Raw genomic sequence first — 20288 nt, forward strand, 5'->3', positions numbered from 1 at the left:
CTGGGTGCTGGTAATTCGTTGGGCAGTTTTGACTACCCGCTGCAGGGCTTTCCGGTCACAGTAGCTACAGCTGCCATACCATACTGTGATACAGTTTGTCAGGATGCTTTCTATAGTGCAGCGGTTCCACTCTCACCTCAGAATGTCAAGCCCCAATCTAGGATCTGAGCAGATAATAGAAGATGACATGTCAATGGAGCAACAAGGGAATGTTGCATTGAAGTTGTGGATAAGCATTTAAAAACATTTTTTTTTAATGGACCATTTAGGATTGAGAGAAAGAAAGACTATATAGGGCCTTTCATGTCCTCAGGACATCCCAAAGCACTTTACACCCAATCAATTACTTTTGATGTGTAGTCACTGTTACAATATAGGAAACGCGGCAGCCAATTTACACGCAGCAAGATCCCACAAACAGCAATGCGATAAATGACCAGACTATTTCTTTTTAGGTGTTGGTTGAGGGATAAATATTGGTCAGGACACCAGGGAGAACTCCCCTGCTCTTCTGCGAAAGAGTGCCATGAGATCTCTTACTATTTAATGTTTTTTATTGTTTAAATAAACGATTTAAAACTCAACGACAATCCTTTAATCTCCAGTGCTACAATGGCCACAAACAAGGCCATGGCAATTGGAGGCAGAGGGAGGAGGTTTATGGTGGGTTAAATTTGCACGCCACTACACAGTGCTGTGGGAAGGTGCTCGGTGAGGGTCAGAGGCCTACCCACAGGGGGCAAGGCCATCATTCCACGGCTGCTGCGGTACAGACTTCCCTCGCCCCTGGATCAGAGGCGCACCGGTAGAGAACGGTGAAGCATGTCATCTGCACTTGGCTGCAGGAAAGTTGTTCCAGCAAGATTAAAAATAAAAGCTACAGGTTTCAGATAAATATATAAATAAACAAGTAAATGGGCAAAAGTGGGGTTCGGAGGACACTCAGACCCCAGAATTAAAATATCAGCCTTGTTACTTGCTCCACACAGTTGGTTCTCCAGATTACCTTTCCAGCAGCACGAAATGGCTTCATTTTTGTTAGGAAGCATTTCTTTATCCATGCACTGTCCATGCATGTCCACGTGCCGGTAAAACCATTCCGGATTGTCAAATGTACTCTGGAGGCAAAAAAAGAAAATCAATACACAAGTAAAAGATTTCAAATCGGGGTTTGAAAGCTGCGATGTTACACATTCAGGTCTAGTCTTTAAACTTTCAAGTGCATGTCCAGCCATCATATATCAACAGCTCGGCTTCACTCATTTTAAACGTTACAGAAATTCCAAGTAGGTTTAAGACAATTAACATGATAAATACTTCCGCTTATACAGTGGCATTGTCACACTAAAACAGCTCAAAATTCTTCACACTTTTAGTGTTAGGCGTGGCTCAGTTGGCAGCACTCTTGTGTTTTGACTCAGAAGGTTATGGGTTCAAGTCCCAGTCCAGAGACTTGAGCACATAATCTAGGCTGACACTCCAGTGCAGTACGGAGGGAATGTTGCATTGTCTGAGATGCTGTCTGGACGTAAAAGATCCCACGACTTTATTCGATAAAGAGCAGGGGAGTTGGCCAATATTTATCCCTCAACCAACTGGTCAACCTAAAACTGGTCGTTATCACACTGCTGTTTGTGGGAGCTTGCTGTGCGCAAATTGGCTGCCATGGTTCCTACATTACAACAGTAACTACACTTCAAAAAGTACTTCATTGGCTGTAAATCACTCTGAGGCGGCCTGCGGTTGCGAAAGGTGCTATATAAATGTAAGTTAGTTCTTTCTTTCACAATGAGTTACTTCATGCAGTGACTGTTATGTAGGCAAATCTGACATCCAATTATTTGTATTTTCTTCAACACCCTTCCCCCACAATTTTCTCCTCCCCTCTCCTAAAGGCACTGACTGTTGAAGGGTAATTTTATAGGTGCCAGCTGCCCATGAGTTCTTCCTCCATGTGGGCATTCCTCACACGTGAGCCAATCAGTGACACCCAACAGGGTATTGGACTGTGAGCAGTATCACAGCCAAGCTCATTTCTGTCCCTACCTGATGTCCATAGTGAATCACTGGTTAACAATCAGGCACCTTGGCGGATATGTTTTTAATTCATTCATTCTCGGGATGAGGGCATCGCTGGCATTTATTGCCCAGCCCTGCAGCAACAAGATGCACTGCAGCAACTCGCCAAAGCTCCTTCAACAGCACCTTCCAAACCCGCGACCTCTACCACTTAGAAGGACAAGGGCAGCAGACGCATGGGAACATCACCACCTACAAGTTCCCCTCCAAGCCACACACCATCCTGACTTGGACCTGTATCGCCGTTCCTTCACTGTCGCTGGGCCAAAATCCTGGAACTCCCTTCCTAACAGCATTGTGGGTGTACCTACACCATATGGACTGCAGCGGTTCAAGAAGGTGGCTCACCACCATCTTCTCAAGGGCAATTAGGGATGGGCACTAAATGCTGGCCTAGCCAGCGACGCCCACATCCCATCAATGAATAAAAAAAAAAAGCCCTGATTGTCTCAAGTTTGTTACAACTGAGTGGCTTGCTAGGCCACTTCCAGCGGGCAGTTAAGAGTCAACCACGATGGTATGGGGCTGGAGTCACCTACTGGCCAGACCAAGTAATGATGGCAGGTTTCCTTCCCTAAGGGACATGCATGAACCAGTTGGGTTGTTACGACTATCCAACAGCTTCAGTCACTTTTACCGGTAATCGAAGTTCCACTCAAGTTTTTGAAGCTCCGAGGGCTGTTGTGTAAAAGCCCAACACTCCCGTCCATACCACAGTGGCAGTAACGGCGTTACAACTGGCCTCTCCTGGGCTTTGGAGGGAAGGGAAAAGAAATGTCAGCCAAGGTTTCAGTCTTGATCGTTACTGAGCAATTCCGGTTGGAAAGTAGGTCAGCATGGATAGTCAGGAGAAGACGTGATCAGGCTCAGCTATGATGCCCCACTCAGTCGAATAGCTCAACTGCGCTGTCTCGCTTGGGCGAGATCCCGGAGGGGGGGGCTGAGGTCTGTGGAACTGTGCCCTGCCAAGAGTCAGCATCTCCAGAATAGGGGAGAAAATGGGAAGAAGAAGAACAATTTCCAAAAGGATTGGCCCAGATTTTGTTGGAGCGGGGCATCTTGCGGTTTGCCCAGTGAGCTGGAATTTTTATCCCCTCACCTTTCAGCTTGAAAAATGTTTACGTCACAAATTGCTGGAACTGCGAGCTCGGAGGTCAAAGATCATCTGGGACCTTGGTGAAAGACAGGACCAACAGTCTATCTCCTTAACTAATGAGATTTAAGGATTGAGAAAGAAAGAGAGGAACGACGGAGGAGGTAATAGGGTGAATTAGAGTCAAATCAGGCACAGAAATAGAAATAAAGAGAGGGAAAGGTTGGATTAAAAGAGAAAAATAGACATAATGGAAAAGGAAAAAAAATCATTTAATGTTTTACAAACCTCCCGGAACAATTTACTACCTGTAGGAATGAGACCAGAGTTTCAATTGTTCTCTTTCTGGGCCCCCAAGGTTGAGTGGCATTGCAGGAACATAAATCTCATTATTAAACGGGGTCCTTACGTTTTTATATACCAGCCCTAACTCTCTGCGGCGAGTTTAATTTGTTTTAACAGTGCAAATCCAGCAATTTCTTAAAACTCACGGGGAGGTTGAGGGTGAGCTGCTGTTCTCGCGAGGCTAACGGCGGAAATCGTCCAGCAACTTGTGGCGATTCGCAACTCACGGGGCATCTCATCCTTGCCACAAATTGCTGTTAATATTTTTTTATAAACACACTAATAACGGCTTGCGCCTTTAACTCGCCATTATTTCCCCAGCAACTTCTGGGTTGCTATTTTTCTTTCTAACAAAAAAAAATAAGCGTTGATAATCTAAGTCGATACTCACGTCGCAATGCTCCCACTGGCAGGTGAAGGTCTCGGCAATCTCCGGGATCAGGTTTTGGTTCTGGCTGTCCAGGGAGCACATGGGCAGATCGGGACGCAGGCGCTGCAGCTCCGAGCCAAAGTATTTCAGCTTGGCGTGATAGCTGTGGAAGTTCACGTGCACCACCAGCTCATTGGGGCCTTCCACAGCCAGGAAACCACAGCCCCGCCACAGACACTGGTACTCGTCTGAAAGGAGAATTTAAGAACGAAGGAGCTCGTTATCCAATGTAAGCTCATCTCTTAGCGATCAAGTCTGGGAATCATGGATTGATTGTTTTTGGTGTCCTACTCCTTGGTGTTCTCCTGACCCCAGGAGAAGTGGGAATGTTCGCTGATGATTGCACAGCGTTCATTTCCATTCGCAACTCCTCAGATAATGAAGCAGTCCATGCCCGCAAACAGCAAGACCTGGGCAACATTCAGGCTTGGGCCGATGAGTGGCAAGTTACATTTGCGCCACATAAGTGCCGGGCAATGACCATCTCCAACAAGCGAGAGTCTAACCACCTCCCCATGACATTCAACGGGATTACCATCGCCAAATCCCCTGCCATCAACATCCTGGGGGGTCACCATTGACCAGAAACTTAACTGGACCAGCCACAGGTCAGAGGCTGGTTATTCTGTGGCAAGTGTCTCACCTCCTGACTCCCCAAAGCCTTGCCACTGTCTACAGGGCACAAGTCAGGAGTGTGATGGAATACTCTCCACTTGCCAGGATGAGTGCAGCCCCAACAACACTCAAGAAGCTCAACACCATCCAGGACAAAGCAACCCACTTGATTGGCAACCCCATCCACCACCTTAAACATTCACTCCCTCCACCGTCTCTTACGTGACACCATCAAGACCGGAAGCTTGCGGTATGGGGAACGGAGGGAGCAAAAATTCTTGTCGCACACAGGCAATAAATTAAAAGACTGAATTGTGAGAACCCTTCCATGGGATTAGAGCATTGAAAGAATCCTGCATGCTTCACCGTGGGGAAATGGAAACGATTTTATTCCGCGGAGAATCTGCATTGCATTTGCTTGTCAGCAGATGTCCTTGATGCAGGTACTTCCTGAAACACTTTCCTCTCATCAGGGACACTGTCAAAGGGATATTGGCAAATTTATATTTTATGGTTGTCGTGATCAGGCCAAATCCTGGTGCACGGAGGTAGTTGTCTTCTCTCACATGTTATAATCACCAGCAAACTGCCTCGCTTGTTGCCCACAGCAAGTTGATGAATGCATGTTCTTTCTTTACAATTACAAGATGATACGAGGTAAACCTTTTTAACGCAACGAGTGGTTAGGATTTGGAATGCACTACCTGATAAGACCGTGGATACAGATTCAATAGTTGCCTTCAAAAGGGAGTTGGAGAAATGAATTGCAGGGATATGGGGAAAGAGCGGGGGGAGTGGGACTAACTGGATTGCTCTTCGAAAGAGCCGGCGTGGACTCGATGGGCCGAATGGCCTCCTTCTGTGCTGTCCTATTCTATGAGCCGGGAAGAGAGATTTCAGAAACACGCTCCACAGCTCCACCTACTGGCCAAAGCCTACAATTACATATTTACATGCAGCTGTTTACGTATAGGATTTATTACACACAGGATTTTCATTCTAACTGCTTATATAGGCAGTTGCAATGCTAAATGTAGACATAAAAGCATGACCAAAAATTGGAAGAGGAAGTTGTACAGGAAATACATGCTTACACTAAATTTTTAACATAAACAGTCTGCTGATAGTCATTGGAAAGGCTCACGCGTAGACTGACCACTTGGGGGAGGTACCAGCGCCCGTGGAACCATATGCCGACAAGAGTCAGTATCTTCAGGAAAAAGGGGGGGGGGGGGGGGAAAAGAGAGAAAATTGGGAGCGAGAAGGGGAAAAAAAGTCAAAGGGTGATCTCCAACGCAGTTTACCCAATTCTCCAAAGCTGTCATACTCATTGAGGTGCTCTTTCAAATGGGCAGCTATGTGGTCGCAGAACTCCTCCATCGTCTTCCCCACATGGACACAGCCTTCCCACTCACAGGGCAGCACCAGCTCCAAGTACTTGATGCTCTTTCCAGGGGCCATCTTCCAACCGGAGCCCACTGGGACCATACCACCAACGAAGATGTTCCTATCACCACCTGCTGTAGAAGATGGAAAAATGAACGAGATTCTCCAGAATGTTCTAAAAACATTTGCCAACTCAATAAATTATTTTTTTTGAAAGCTAAAAAAAAAAACCACGCAGAACCTCATCGTCCCTACACAAAATCTAAATGTGCATTTGGGGCTGCCACTGGAATATTTTCCTATAACGGCAGGTGTATCAAAAGTAAAACCAGATCTATTAAGGAGGCTGGATAATTAGGGAAAAGAGCTGCGTGTTTCTGGGAAATCAGGAACAATCTTCTAATAATATTAGGAGAGATTTAGCTTCAAACACTTGCAATAAGAGGAGAATCTGAGAGGGTTTGCTATGTTAAAGGCACTATATTGCTGGGAATGAAAATTATTATAAAGACTTGCATATATACAGTATAGCATTTTTCACGGCCACCGGACGTCCCAAAGCGCTTTACAGCCATTAAAGTACTTTTTGGAGTGTAGTCACTGTTGTAATGTAGGAAACGCAGCAGCCAATTGCGCACAGCAAGCTCCCACAAACAGCAATGTGATCATGACCAGTGATGTTGATTGGGGGATAGTTATTGGCCAAGACACCGGGGATAACTCCCCTGCTCTTCCTCGAGATAGTGCCGGGGAATCTTTTACGTCCACCTGAGAGAGCAGACGGAGCCTCGGTTTAACGTCTCATCCAAAAGGCGGCACCTCCGACAGTGCAGCGCCATCACTAAGACTCCCTGATTTTAATCACTCCACCATTGGCAGCTGGGCCTTCGGCTGCCAAGGCCCTAAGCGCTGGAATCCCCCCCCTAAACCTCTCCGCCTCTCTTTCCTCCTTTAAGACTCCTTAAAACCTACCTCTTTAACCAAGCTTTTGGTCACCAGCCCTAATATCTCACGTGGCTCAGTATCAAATTTCGTTTATTACGCTCCTGTGCAGCGCCTTGGGACGTTTTACTATGTTAAAGGCACTATATAAATACAAGTTGTTGTTGGTTTTGATAGTGTGAATTAGGGAAAGACCGTTTCTTCTGGTGGAGGACAGTAATGAGAAATCATCATCAATTCAAAACCGTTACCAAGAGAGTGAGGAGAGAGGGGTTGGGAGAAATATCATTACACAAAGGATTGTTGCAGCATGCAATGTTTTGCCACAGGGAGTAGTGGAGGCAGAAACAACTGCATCTTTTGAAGCAAAGATAACTATTTGAAGCAGAGCCCGATACAGGGCTATGGGGAGAGAGTAGGGCAGTGGGATTAGTTGCGGATTGCTCTAGCAAAGAGCCAGCAGTCATGATGGGCTGAGTGGCCTCCTTTATGTGCTATAAACTTCTACAGTTCTAATGCAGCTCTCCCTCCGTACTGCATTGGAACGTCAAGCCTCGATTAGTTACTCAAATACCGACGTGGGGCTTCAACCCACAATCTATGACTCAGAGGCAAGAATACATCCACTGAACAAGGTCAATAATTATTGTACATAAATAGGGTTTCTTTCCCTCCTCCCTAAAACATTTGAGAAGTGATATATCCATTATCTTGGCCAATATTTATCCCTCAATCAATATCACTAAAAACAGATTATCTGGTCATCAGCACAATGCTGTTTGTGGGAGCTTGCTGTGCGCAAATTGGCTGCCGCATTTCCTACATTATAAGTGACTGCACTTCAAAAAATACTTAATTGGCTGCAAAGCGCTTTGGGACGTCCTAAGATCGTGAAAGGTGCTATATAAACACGTCTGTCTTTCTTTTCATTAAAAAACATTTTAATGAAAGGCAACATGTTCCTTTCAGATTGTGGGATTTTTGTTCTTATGGAACAGGTATGCAGGATGGGTGCACCAGAGCTACCAGGAATGAGGGAGGTATGGGCTGGTGCTTGGGATGGATATTCCCTATCGGTACAGCCGGTGAGATGGTCCGCTCCCCTGGGGTCCACCTGCCTTTCATCTACCACATTCCTGGGCCAGGTGAGCATTCTCTACTTTTGACAGAATTCCCACGCTTCCTTCCCCCTTTGCTATTCTGCTGTAACCATTCACACCTCCTCTGGACACAGTCTTTTGTTTCACTAATTTCTCATGATCACCTCCTTTTGCCTTGCACCATTATCACTTCTGCCATTTTATCATCTCCTGCCCTCCACTCAATGACGGAACCCTCCTTTTTTTCCTTTGCCTGTCCCCCCCCCCTTTTCCATTGATTTATAATCTGTAACATCTTCTAGTTCTGATAAAAAAATCAACCTGAAACGTTAACCCCAATATTTCTCTCTCCAAAGACTACCTGGCCTGCTGAGTGTTTCCAGCATTTTATCAAGATCCTAAAACCAATCATGACCCTAAATCCAATCATGATTCTAATCCTAATCCATGATCATAAATCAAATCATGACACTAATCCTAAAACCCATTCATGACCCTAATCCTAAAACCCATTCATGGCCCTAATCCTAAAACCCAATCAGGACCCTAATCCTAAAAGCCATTCATGACCCCAGTCCTAAAACCCATTCATGACCTAATCCTAAATGTTGAATGTTTAAATGTCTTAATCTAAATGTACACTCTCGGGAGCCGCAAGCCTACATTTCGTTGTACTGCACTTGTGCACTGACAATAAAGTTGATTATGATTATTATGATAAATCCCATTCATGACCTAATCCTAAAATCAGTGACCCTAATCCTAAAATCCATTCACGACCCTAATCCTAAAACCCAATTATGATCTAATCCTAAAACCCATTCATGACCCTAATCCTAAAACCCAATCATGACCCTAATCCTAAAACCCATTCATGACCCTAATCCTAAAACCCCATTTATGACCCTAATCCTAAAACCCAATCATGACCCTAATCCTAAAACCCATTCATGACCCTAATCATGACCCCAATCCTAATCTTCAGACCTAAAATTTCAACCTAGTTAATTATCCTAAACCCGACCCTAAAGTTGAGCCCGAAGCGGCTCCTCCCTGAGCGCCCTCGGTGCCGGGAGCGGAGACTCACCGGCCGGGCCGCTCACCTCCTCTCCGCGCTCCCACCCCACCGACCGTTACTGTGGCAACCGGCCAGCCCACTCACCGAGCCCGAGGGGGGGGAGCCCCTCCCCCAATGTCCGGGTACCGGCCCTCCCCACGCGCGGTCTGGTCCACTCCACTCGCTCGCGAGCCCTCTCCCGCCCGCCCGCCAGCCGCCGCTTACCCTCGCATTTACCGCCTTAATGACGTCCGCCAACCCCGCCACGCCCATTGGTCGGCTCTGCCCGGCCCTTCTACGCACGCGCGAAAGACGGGGATTTCATCCAATGGGCAGCCGATGGCTGCACTGGACATTTGCCGATTGAAGCAGGGCGGGCGCCATCTTTGTGAGGGGCAAGAGAAGTTGCAGTATTTAAAAGGGATATCTTCACACATTGTCAGCTGTGGCTCAGTGGGTAACACTCTGGTCTCTGAGCCAGAATGGTTGTGGGTTCATAGTCCCACTCCAGAGCTTGAGCGCAAAAATCCAGGCTGACACTGCAGTGCGGTGCTGAGGGAGTGCTGCACTGTCTGAGGTGCTGTCTTCCGTCTGCTCTCTCAGGTGGACGTAAAAGATCCCATGGCAGGATTTCGAAGAGCAGGGGAGTTCTCCCCAGAGATTGGGTCGATTGGGCTTGTACTCGCTGGAGTTTAGAAGAATGAGAGGGGATCTCATTGAAACTTATAAAATTCTAACAGGACTGGACAGACTAGATGCAGGATGTTCCCGATGGCGGGGGAGTCCAGAACCAGGGGTCACAGTCTAAAGATAAGGGGTAAGCCATTTAGGACAGAGATGAGGAGGAATTTCTTCACCCAGAGAGCGGTGAACCTGTGGAATTCTGTATCACAGAAGGCAGTTGAGGCCAGTTCATTAAATATATTCAAGGAGTTAGATATATTTCTTAAGGCTAAAGGGATCCAGTGATATGGGGAGAAGGCAGGGACAGGGTACTGAATTTGGATGATCAGCCATGATCTCATTAAATGGCGGAACAGGCTCGAGGGGTCGAATGGCCTACTCCTGCTCCTATCTTCTATGTTTCTATGTCCTGGCCAATATTTATCCATCAATCAACACCACTAAAACAGATTATCTGGTCATTATCACATTGCTATTTGTGGGAACTTGCTGTGTGCAAATTGGCTGCCACGTTTCCTACTTTACAACAGTGACTACACTTCAAAAAGTACTTCATTGGCTGTAAAGCACTTTGGAACGTCTGGTGGTCGTGAAAGGCGCTATAGAAATGCAAGTCTTTCTTACAAGAACTGCCTTAAAGGGTTGAAAAGTATTTTTTGGACACAACAGACTAGCTGGACATTTATTTCATTGTTGTTTGTGGGACTTTGCTGTGTACAACCTGCCTTCAAAAGTAGTTTATTGGCTGTGAAACACCTTGGACCATCCTGAAGACATGAAAGGCACTCTGTAAATTCAAGTTCTTTATTTTACCATCTGTTAATCTTTATTTATTAATGGGAGATTCTGTGCTTGCCTAGTTTGACCACACTGACAATTAAACATTGTTCCACTCTTTTCACCAGGAGATTTTTTTTTTTCCAGTTCAGATATAGAACAGCAAGCTGCAGGCTAAATTAACTAAAGGACAGAAAACTGCTGGAAATATACAGCAGATCCAACAGCATATCAAAAGGAAATATATTTTCCCATTTCAAATGTCTCATCTACACTTTGAGTACATAATCCAGGCTAACGCTTCATTGCAGTACTGAGGAAGTGGCTGCTGCATTTCCTACATTACAACAGCAACTACATTTCAAAAGTACTTCATTGGCTGTAAAGCACTTTGGGGCGTCCTGAGATCGTGAAAGGCGCTATAAAAATGCAAGTCTTTCTTTTTATTGTTGTGTCAAAACTTCTCCAATAGCCTCTTCCCAAGATCCAACCCTACAGAAATTCCAACTGATCCCTAACTCTGTCCCTACACCCTGTCCCGTTTGCCATAACCACTGTTCTATCAAATTCAAAATCTTTGCCAGTTTCTAAATCACTACAATGGCCACATCCTAGTCCTACCTCCGCAATCTCCTTCAGGCTCTTGGTCTGATACCCAATACCCATTTCCCCAATGCTCCTCCGTCCGTGGCAGAGCTTTCATACATCTCAGCCTTACTCTCTGGAACTCTCCCTCTAAATCGCTTTAATTTGATTTTATCGCCCCACTTTTAAAAGCTTCCTTTTCCATTGTGTATTCAGTCATCCCTTGTAACTCTTTTAATAGCGCTGAGCGTCCACTCTCTCCGATATGAAGTGTTTTGGCACATTTTCTGAAAGGCATAATGATGATGGCGTTGCTATGCATTTCCAGCATTTTCTGTTTTGATTTCAGACTTACCTTTTTTTAGAATAAAAACACCTCCCACTCTGCCTTAGCCCCAACTGCAAAAGAGTGACACCAACATGAAATAAAAACTTGCAATTATAAAGCGCCTTTCACAACGTCCCAAAGCATTTTACAGCCAATGAAGTATTTCTGAAGTGTTGTCACTTAACGTGCTAGCCAATTTGTGCACAGCAAACTCCCACAAACAGCAATGTGATAATGACCAGATAATCCGTTTTTAGTGCTGCTGATTGAGGGATAAATATTGGCTCAGGACACCGGGGAGAACTCCCCTGCTCTTCTTTGAAATAGTGCCATGGGATTTTTTTACAACCACCTGAGAGAGCAGATGGGGCCTCAGTTTAACATCTCATCCCACACAATTTAGCACTGGAGAATCTGCGGAGAAGAGCAACATTATATGATTTTAAGGGAAAAGTAGATATACTATTAATCTCCATAGTCTGGAGAGAAGATAGCTGAGAGGGAGCCTCAGTGAAGTACACAAACTATTAAATAGCTTAGATAAGGTAAATGAAAAATACTTTAAAATAAGGTAGGCTAAGAGGACCAGCAGTTAAATATAATCTAGTTTTAGATCAGATATCAAAAAAACTTCTTCACAAAAAGGACAATGTTTGGACAAAAGCAAAATACTGGATGCTGGAAATCTGAAATAAAAACAGAAAATGCTGGAAATACTCAGCAGGTCAGGCCGCATCTGTGGAGAGAGAAACAGAGTTAACGTTTCAGGTCGATGACCTTCCGTCAGACGAAGGGTCATCAACCTGAAACGTTAACTCTGTTTCTCTCTCCAATAAATGTTTGGCGTTGGCTGCCACTGTGAGAAGCTAGAGGGATGAGCTTTCATGGGACAAACAGCCTATCATCCTTGACTTCTGTACACCCCACATCTTCAGTGTCAACAAAGTACACAAAAAAGCCCCGCAGATGCTGGAAATCTGAAAACAAAAAAATGAAAATGCTGAAAACGCATTGCAGGTCAGTCAGCATCCGTGGAGGGAACAAATTAGTTCATGTTTCAGGTGTAGATCCAGTTCTGGTGAAGGGTCTATACCCAAAACGTTAACTCATCTGTGTTCTCCACAGATGCTGAGCGAGCTGCTGTGTGTTTCCAGCATTTTCGATTTTTGCTTTCACACCTTCAGTGCTTGGCTGAATCTTCACCCTCAAAGTCTTCCTCAGGTTGGAAGATCAGTACTGCACACTGGAACATTTTTTCCTGTATACTTGAAAAGGGAATTGGGTTTGGGGATGATTACTGACTGACCATTCACTGAAAAGACCCAGCCAGTGGGAACCGGTCAGCAATAAGGTTATTCCTTCTCCAGCTCATGGCATTGTAGTGATAGCATTCATAGGTTTACAATTACATTAAAAAAAATTACCAAGAAAAGTAGCTCAAAAATATCAGTCAAAGCTTCATTACACATTCACGATGTAGAAATATGCATTTTACACCTCCCTCCTGGCATCGCTGGCGAGGCACTCTGTATCTGAGCTTATGTGCAGAACAGAAGGTTGCAGGCTCAATCCCCAGCAGGTGCTGAGTTGGGTGAGCTCAGTCAGGGTAGCACTTGGGGTTGTAACAATTGGCCTTTGTGGCCATAGGATAGGGAGAAAAAAAAATCTGCTGCTACTCCCGATTTCTATGCAATGCTGGAAGGTGTATGTGTACGTGCGCCAGATGAGGAGAGGGCGGGGACTGGATCTGATAGCCCCGCTGCACTCAACATTAAGAATGTCAATTTGGATAAGATACAAGATGAAACCAAACTCCAGCAGGGACCATTGCCTTTACTCCCTGGAGTTTAGGAGAACGAGAGGTGATCTCATTGAAACGTATAAAATTCTTAGAGGGCTCGACAGGGTAGATGCTGAGAGTCTAGAATGAGGGATCAAAGTCTAAGGATAGGTCAGCCATTGAGGAGTAAGATGAAGAGAAATTTCTTCACTCAGAGAGTTGTGAATCTTTGGAATTCTCTACCCCAGAGGGCTGTGGAGGCTCTGTTGTTGAGTATATTCAAGATGGAGATCACTAGATTTTTGGGTACTAAAGGAATCAAAGGATATGGGGATAGGCCGGGAAAGTGGAGTTGAGTTCGATGATCAGCTATGATCTTATTGAATGGCGGAGCAGGCTCGAGGGGCTGTATGGCCGACTCCTGCTCCTATTTCCTATGGTCAGTGGTGGAGGATGACAAGATTGGCAAAAAAATAAATGCATTTACTTCTATTGCCACTTTCTTCACACAAACCCGCTAAGTAAAACGATCTTGTACACCAGCCAGTTGTCCTTTCATGAAGAAACCTTATTGCTGAAGGTTTTCCTTCAGTTGGCCGACACACATTGCTCTCTTTTATTAGTGTAAGTGTTTGGCAGCTGTTAGTTGTTGCTCTGGTCAGCACACTGAGCAATCCCTTAGTAACTGAAGAAAAAAAGTTAAATATGTATGTTGGGGGGGGGGGGGGGGGGGGTGAAAAAACACAGATAGAAGAGACACAGCTCTAGATTTTCAGATCGGTGTTATCTTACCACCTGGCGTTAGTTAACACATTCACTTTAAATGGATGAGCGCTAGTTTTAAAATCAATCCGATTAAAAAAAATCTAGGCTACAGAATGAGAAAGAGACACAGATAAAGCAAATGGGCAGATAAAGCAAAACATGTACAGAGACAGAAAACCGAGCTGGAAATTCAGCAGCTGCACTGACTGATTCACAAATCCAACATATTTTTAAACTCATGTTCTGAAGTGTCACAGAATCAGAGATACATTTTCTTTTTAAATTGCGGTGCACTTCAAGTCTGATTTTTTTTTAATGATTTAATTTTAAAAAAATTGTTCATTTTAAACTGCTAATTTTACACTCCAGACACATTCTGCTGTGTTCAACAATCACGCCTCCTCAGCCAGGAAATCTGTGGAGTGGACTACAGTGAACACGGAAGGGATTTTGGTGCTGCGGAGTCACAAAAGTCTGGAGCGGATCAAGTGGAGTAGACTGTTTCTTTCCACTCTGTAAAGCCACTGAATGTCAGTCACAGTTTATTTTGCATTGATTGTTCCTAATGTCAGGAGGGTGAAAAGTTTATTTATTTTTTGTGGGGCGGCGGGGGGTCTTTAGTAGCTGTACATCTGTTGTTGGGGCTGTTGGGTTTGCTGTGTCTGTATCTGAACCTGCTGCTGCTGCTGCTGCTGCTGTTGTTGCTGCTGCGCCGGTGCCGGCTGAGGCTGGAGGATGTGGTGCGAATTGTCCGCGGCTTGGGGCACGGCCCTCCAGGTAATGGTGTGCTGCTGTTCGGCCAGCGGGCTCTCCACGGGGGCGATGGAGTTGACAAAGGTGGTCAAGTTCATGGACTGGGTGAGGGAGTGGGCCTGCGGAGGGGCGGCGGCGGCGGCAGCCTGCGCCTCGATCTGGATCTCCATCGGCCGGCTGTGCACCACGGCGGAGCCGCTGATGGAGTCGAAGCTGACCGTCAGGATGGAGTCGAGCTGCATCTGGCGGTCCTGCAGCGTCAGGTTGGTCACCGTGATGGGCTGGAGGTTGGTGAAGTGGGCGCCGGCCACCGTGCTGATGTTGGGCGACACCGCGATGTTTGTCAGCCCGGCGGAGCTGGTTGCCGTGGTAGCATTTGAATCTCCGAGTGTCACGACCACCTAAAGCAAAAAAAAATTTTTTTTTAAAGTGGTAAACACAAATTGTACAACAGAAAGAAAGAACTTGCATTTATATAGCTAGCGCCTTTCACAGCTTCAGGACGTCCCAAAGCGCTTTACAGCCAATGAAGTACTTTTGAAGTATAGTCGCTGTTGTAATGTAAGAAATGCAATGGGTGGATGTAAAAGATCCCATGGCACTATTTTGAAGAGGAGCAGGGACGTTTCCCCCAGTGCCCTGGTCAATATTTATCCTTCAATCAACATCAGTAAATCAGATAATCTGGTTATTTATCTCATTGCTGTTTGCGGGACCTTGCTGTGTACAAATTGGCTGCCGCATTTCCTACATTACAACAGCGACTACAAAAGTACTTAATTGACTGCAAATTGCTTTAGGACGTCTTGAGGTCGCGAAAGGCGCTATATAAATGCAAGTCTTGTCTATTTCTTTTACCTTTACCATCAGGGAAGCATACGCCGATATTACAGACTGATCCTAACTCGGTTTCTGCCACTAACCTGACTCATGTTCTGCACTGCTGAATCTGTCTCGTCCTCCACAGTTCCCGTGAATCCAGTCTCTTTATCCGTGTAAGAGTACAGCGTGGCCTCTTCGGGAGCTGCTGCTGAGTCGTCGTCGTCGTCTTCCTCTTCATCGTCCTCCTCCTCTTCCTCCTCCTCCTCCTCCTCCGTCTTCCGTTTCTTCCTTTGCCCTCGCTTCGATCTCTTCACCTGGCCCATTTCCGCTAGCTCGCTCTCGTGTAAGCTTATGTCCTGCTGCAACATGGAAAGGGTAAAATACGGCCAAACGTCAGCGACAAACGGTGTCGGTTACTGAGAGTCAATCCCTCCCCCCCACACACAAGGCAGCAATCAACAGCTCCAGCAGTCATAGAACAATACAGCACAGGAGGAGACCATTCAGCCCATCCTGCCTGTGCCGGCTCTTTGAAAGAGCGATCCAATTAGTCCCACTCCCCCTCCCTGCCTACTCTTTCCCCATAGCCTTGCAAATTTTTCCTTTTCAAGTATTTGTCCAATTCCCTTTTGTAAGTTCAACAGGGGAATCCATTCCGTAAGGAAAGGGTCGAGACCGTTTTGGTGAAATTGGTGCCGAAATGGCTGCCTCTTCACTGCTGTGATCGGAGTTCGAATCCAGCCCTGGCAATGGGACGATCGTCTCCTCTTTCTGCTGGTTCAGTTCCGAGGGGCAGGGGCCCACAGCACGGAATGGGTACTAACTGGCAACCCCACTCAGATAAACCTGCAAAACGGCTGGTGTGGGAAATGAGGAGCTCATACTGGCTCAGTAGAGGGCACTCTTCTGAGGATGGGGCATTATTGTTGATGCCAAGGAAAAAAAGGGGGCTTCACTCTGCATCTAACCGTGCTCGACCTGACCTGGGAGTGTTTGTTGCTTACACTAGGCGGCAGAAATGAGAAGAGGTTTTACTCCCAGCACCAACAGCCCAGATCTTGAGGGGTACAAAATAAAAGTTTATATTTTGGAGGTTTATACTGTGGAGAGAGTGGAGTAGCTTAGAGCAGAGAAGCTTAAGAGGAGATTTGATAGAGGTGTTCAAAATCATGAACAGTTTTGGTAGAGTAAATAAGGAGAAACTCTTTCCAGTGGCAGGAGGGTCGGTAACCAGAGGGCACAGATTTAAGGTGATTGGCAAAAGAACCAGAGGCGACATGAGGGAACATTTTTTTTTTTTTTAAACACAGTGAGTTGTTGTGATCTGGAATGTGCTGCCTGAAAGGGTGGTGGAAGCAGATTCAATAGTAACTTTCAAAAGGGAATTGGATAAATACTTGAAGGAAAACATTTACAGGGCTATGGGGAAAGAGCGGGGGAGTGAGAATAATCAGATATCTCTACCAAAGAGCCGGCACGGGCACGATGGGTCGAATGGCCTCCTTCTGTGCTGTATGATTCTAGTGCACAGTCATGAATCTGCGGTGGTTAGAGGGGGCGTGTGGCTACTAAATTGCTACACATTTCTAAATGTTACAGGTCAGAGCGATGATTTTCCAAACTGGGTCCACGACACCATCAGATTTCTGCATTTGTTGACTTACTGACATCTTATTTCTATTGCTGCGTACAAAGAAGGACACGTTTCCGCAATAAAAGCACGGTTTTCATTTTGTAACGGGCACCGTCTTTCAGGAGTTCTTGAGTAGATTGGGCCTATACTCGAGTTTAGAAGAATGAGAGGTGATCTCATTGAAACATACAAGAATGTGAGGGGAATTGACAGGGTAGATGCTGAGAGATTGTTTCCCCCTGGCTGGAGTGTCTAGAACTAGGGGGCATAGTCTCAGGATAAGGGGTTAGCCATTTAAGACTGAGGTGAGGAGGAATTTCTTCACTCAGAGGGTTGTGAATCTTTGGAATTCTCTACCCCAAAGAGCTGCCAATGCTGAATTATTGAGTATATTCAAGGCTGAGATCGATAGATTTTCGGATATTAAGGGAATCAAGGGATATGGAGATCGGGCAGGAAAGTTGAGGTGAGGTTGAAGATCAGCCATGATTTTACTGAATGGCGGAGCAGGCTCGAGGGGACCTATGGCCTACTCCTGCTCCTAATTCTTATGTTAGGACAGGAGGTCCCTCGCAGCATGTCAGTATTTGTAGTGGAACTCCAGAAATCAATAACATCTGCAGGGTTCCTGATTATGAACACCTCTATTAGATCTCCTCTTAAACTTTTCTGTTTGAAGGAAGAAGCTCAGTGTTTCTTCTCCCTCACCTTGCAATCCTCACCTCTATCACTATAGCTTGTACTGATCTAAAATGAAGCAGACTTGCTCCCTTACTCACACTATTGTAACGGAAGATCCCTCAATGGTAGTGGTCCCTGGAAGCTGCTGTATTGCGCCAACTGGTATCCAATCATCCAGCGGTCAAATATACAGTCAGTACGACTATTCTGCGGAGTTTCTACTCAAATGTGCCCTGTGATAACTGCGCCACATGATTGTCACGAAGCTGCACTGAGCTACTGTCTAATAAAAAAGCTTCAGGTGGGGCATGTGGGAGCGAAAGTCTGCATTACTAGAGTACCTCAAATGTTCTTTCTGGGCAGTCTGTCGGATCAGCACAGCACAGCATGTGTGGTAAATTGTGTAAGCAAGCCTAAAAGCAAGGATATCTTCACAGGAAAGTAAAATAGTCGAATGTGTAAGAGTCATTCAGCCATATCTGTAATGGTCTGGAATAGGTTAGCTTGCGTTTAGGGAAATGGGAAGAGTTTATGACGGCAGTTATGTCACTTCTGGTCATGACAATAAAATAATTAGAACAGTTAAATGCATGTTTGTTGGGTTTATGTTTTTCTGTTGGCATTTGTATGTATCTTTGATGTACTATGATTTATTGGTAGTATGCGTGGAACGTAGTAATCAAAGGTGAAATTTGATACAAAAGATGTGAGTGAACCACTGCTTAGCACTGGAATCGTGGAGTGTGACGTCTCACAGAGCTCACACTGGAATCGTGGAGTGTGACGTCTCACAGCTCACTGGAATCGTGGAGTGTAACGTCTCACAGCTCACACTGGAATCGTGGAGTGTGACGTCTCACAGAGCTCACACTGGAATCGTGGAGTGTGACGTCTCACAGAGCTCACACTGGAATCGTGGAGTGTGACGTCTCACAGCTCACACTGGAATCGTGGAGTGTGACGTCTCAGAGCTCACACTGGAATCGTGGAGTGTGACGTCTCACAGCTCACACTGGAATCGTGGAGTGTGACGTCTCACAGCTCACACTGGAATCGTGGAGTGTGACGTCTCACAGCTCACACTGGAATCGTGGAGTGTGACGTCGCACAGCTCACACTGGAATCGTGGAGTGAGACGTCTCAGAGCTCACACTGGAATCGTGGAGTGTGACGTCTCACAGCTCACACTGGAATCGTGGAGTGTGACGTCTCACAGAGCTCACACTGGAATCGTGGAGTGTGACGTCTCAGAGCTCACACTGGAATCGTGGAGTGTGACGTCTCACAGCTCACACTGGAATCGTGGAGTGTGACGTCTCACAGCTCACACTGGAATCGTGGAGTGTGACGTCTCACAGAGCTCACACTGGAATCGTGGAGTGTGACGTCTCAGAGCTCACACTGGAATCGTGGAGTGTGACGTCTCAGAGCTCACACTGGAATCGTGGAGTGTGACGTCGCACAGCTCACACTGGAATCGTGGAGTGAGACGTCTCAGAGCTCACACTGGAATCGTGGAGTGTGACGTCTCACAGCTCACACTGGAATCGTGGAGTGTGACGTCTCACAGCTCACACTGGAATCGTGGAGTGTGACGTCTCACAGCTCACACTGGAATCGTGGAGTGTGACGTCTCACAGTTCACACTGGAATCGTGGACTGAGACGTCTCACAGAGCTCACACTGGAATCGTGGAGTGTAACGTCTCACAGCTCACACTGGAATCGTGGAGTGTGACGTCTCACAGAGCTCACACTGGAATCCTGGAGTGTGACGTCTCACAGCTCACACTGGAATCGTGGAGTGTGACGTCGCACAGAGCTCACACTGGAATCGTGGAGTGTGACGTCTCAGAGCTCACACTGGAATCGTGGAGTGTGACGTCTCAGAGCTCACACTGGAATCGTGGAGTGTGACGTCTCACAGCTCACACTGGAATCGTGGAGTGTGGCGTCTCACAGCTCACACTGGAATCGTGGAGTGTGACGTCTCACAGAGCTCACACTGGAATCGTGGAGTGTGACGTCTCACAGAGCTCACACTGGAATCGTGGAGTGTGACGTCTCACAGCTCACACTGGAATCGTGGAGTGTGACGTCTCACACAGCTCACACTGGAATCGTGGAGTGAGACGTCTCACAGCTCACACTGGAATCGTGGAGTGTGACGTCTCACAGCTCACACTGGAATCGTGGAGTGTGACGTCTCACAGCTCACACTGGAATCGTGGAGTGTGACGTCTCACAGCTCACACTGGAATCGTGGAGTGTGACGTCTCACAGAGCTCACACTGGAATCGTGGAGTGTGACGTCTCACAGCTCACACTGGAATCGTGGAGTGTGACGTCTCACAGCTCACACTGGAATCATGAAGTGTGACGTCTCACAGCTCACACTGGAATCGTGGAGTGTGACGTCTCACAGAGCTCACAC

At 46.3% G+C, this 20288-nt stretch overlaps 2 protein-coding genes across 8 annotated transcripts in view; both read right to left on the reverse strand.

The window, feature by feature from the left end:
* LOC147107856 (histone H4 transcription factor) overlaps window positions 1–7630 on the reverse strand; it is a 41356-nt gene extending 33726 nt beyond the window's left edge. For both annotated transcript variants that reach the window (XR_015080898.1, XM_086007215.1), the window contains exons 1-3: window positions 5867–7630; window positions 3909–4135; window positions 1007–1118 (exon numbers count right to left, since the gene is read on the reverse strand). Coding sequence is in view for 1 of the 2 variants with exons in the window: in XM_086007215.1 (XP_085863341.1) it covers window positions 1007–1118; window positions 3909–4135; window positions 5867–6050 (523 nt within the window). In the remaining variant the exon portion in view is untranslated. The remainder of the gene's footprint in view (window positions 1–1006; window positions 1119–3908; window positions 4136–5866) is intronic.
* A 6606-nt stretch (window positions 7631–14236) lies between these two features.
* The window catches only part of prdm15 (PR domain containing 15), a 72558-nt gene continuing 66506 nt past the window's right edge, over window positions 14237–20288 (reverse strand). For 4 of the 6 annotated variants that reach the window (XM_086007221.1, XM_086007216.1, XM_086007218.1 and 1 more), the window contains 2 exons: window positions 15643–15900; window positions 14261–15120 (listed from right to left, as the gene is read on the reverse strand). In XM_086007221.1, the coding sequence (XP_085863347.1) occupies window positions 14584–15120; window positions 15643–15900 (795 nt within the window). In that variant the 3' untranslated portion in view covers window positions 14261–14583. Of the gene's footprint in view, window positions 15121–15642; window positions 15901–20288 lie in introns of all 6 variants that reach the window. The other 2 variants (XM_086007217.1, XM_086007220.1) reach the window with 2 other exon arrangements.

The sequence above is a fragment of the Somniosus microcephalus genome, chromosome 14 (genome assembly GCF_052327205.1).
Source record: "Somniosus microcephalus isolate GS21.2 chromosome 14, FLI_Smic_1.0, whole genome shotgun sequence".
Taxonomy (NCBI): Eukaryota; Metazoa; Chordata; class Chondrichthyes; order Squaliformes; family Somniosidae; genus Somniosus; species Somniosus microcephalus.